Source organism: Stegodyphus dumicola, chromosome 3 (assembly GCF_044657685.1).
Source record: "Stegodyphus dumicola isolate Sdum_Otavi_A_Nest chromosome 3, ASM4465768v1".
Classification (NCBI taxonomy): domain Eukaryota; kingdom Metazoa; phylum Arthropoda; class Arachnida; order Araneae; family Eresidae; genus Stegodyphus; species Stegodyphus dumicola.
The window spans coordinates 201,991,329-201,992,452 of NC_140770.1; the positions used below are offsets into that span (position 1 = coordinate 201,991,329).

Below are 1,124 nucleotides of genomic sequence, written 5' to 3' on the forward strand. Positions count from 1 at the left end.
AATATTGCAGCTAGCATATAAATAACAACTAATTAATAAGTGCAATCTAATTCAATAAGATCTAACTTTGAAAACAGTTTTAAATGAGTGTCTTTTCAGAGCAATCGACCATGAGACTGTTCCTGAATAGAAACGTCATCATTCTAGTAATAAAAATAATACTTTCCTATGAATTTAATAATAAGAATTGTTACTACGGTTTTAGTTTACTTGAATTTAGAATCTCTTAGTTAAAGAAAAAGAACCTAAAAGCTTCACTCACTGAGTGCTAATTCATGTAATTTGAATACACTTAAAACACATTTTTCTTAAAGTATTCGATTTGTTATGCAATAAGCCCAAAAAAAGTCTTTTTAAGAAAACAAAAGATTTAACTCGAAAGCATAAATAATGCAAGAATTATTTATTTATCACATCATTTGGTTTATAAAGCATTTAACAGATTTAGTATCCATAACGAGCGTATCCCAGGCCTCCGAGAAGACCGCTGGATAGACCATAGCCACCCAAACCAAGTCCACGACTTCCTAGAATTTCGTAGCCAACACCTCCATATCCAAGATCTCCATATCCGAGACCTCCATTTCCATGGATTCCATATTGCAGGCCATTTCCAAGATTAGATCCATAACTAAGTCCACCATTTAAGGAGCCCAGACCTCCGTAAACAATTCCAACACCGTTTAATCCATGAGATCCACCCGAACTGCCATATCCCAATCCGATTCCAGCATGAGGAGCGGCAGAGATTACTTGAACAGAAGCTGGGTTCTGGTTGGCGGTTCCTGGTTCATTGGTCTTCACCTGAGCCCTAAAGCCAGCGTGGTCGGCAACATAGTTCACCTGTCTGTGAATTCCTCGAGCATCGGTGAATCCGTAACTTCCTTTCACTCCGCTGACGCCGTCTCCGACTTCTTCCCTGTGCTGTTGACTATGGTGGTCTTTTATGTTATATCCAAATTTGTACGGTTGGGGAGCATAATGAGCAGGCTATAGACAACAGAAGATTTCATTTAGAGTACCAGGAAGACATCTTATGTAAATTCAGAATACAATTTTAGTTATATAAGCCATGTTATGTTGTTTAGAGTTAGGTAATAAATAAAACGATATTTTTTGTATAT

General features: G+C 37.1%; 1 protein-coding gene across 1 annotated transcript in view; it reads right to left on the reverse strand.

Annotated features, from left to right (window-relative positions):
• Positions 1-388: 388 nt before the first annotated feature.
• The window catches only part of LOC118198638 (uncharacterized), a gene marked incomplete at its 5' end in the record, with an annotated part of 1,910 nt that continues 1,174 nt past the window's right edge, over positions 389-1,124 (reverse strand). The window contains one exon of the mRNA XM_035370369.2: positions 389-990. Within this exon, the coding sequence (XP_035226260.2) occupies positions 445-990 (546 nt within the window). The remainder of the gene's footprint in view (positions 991-1,124) is intronic.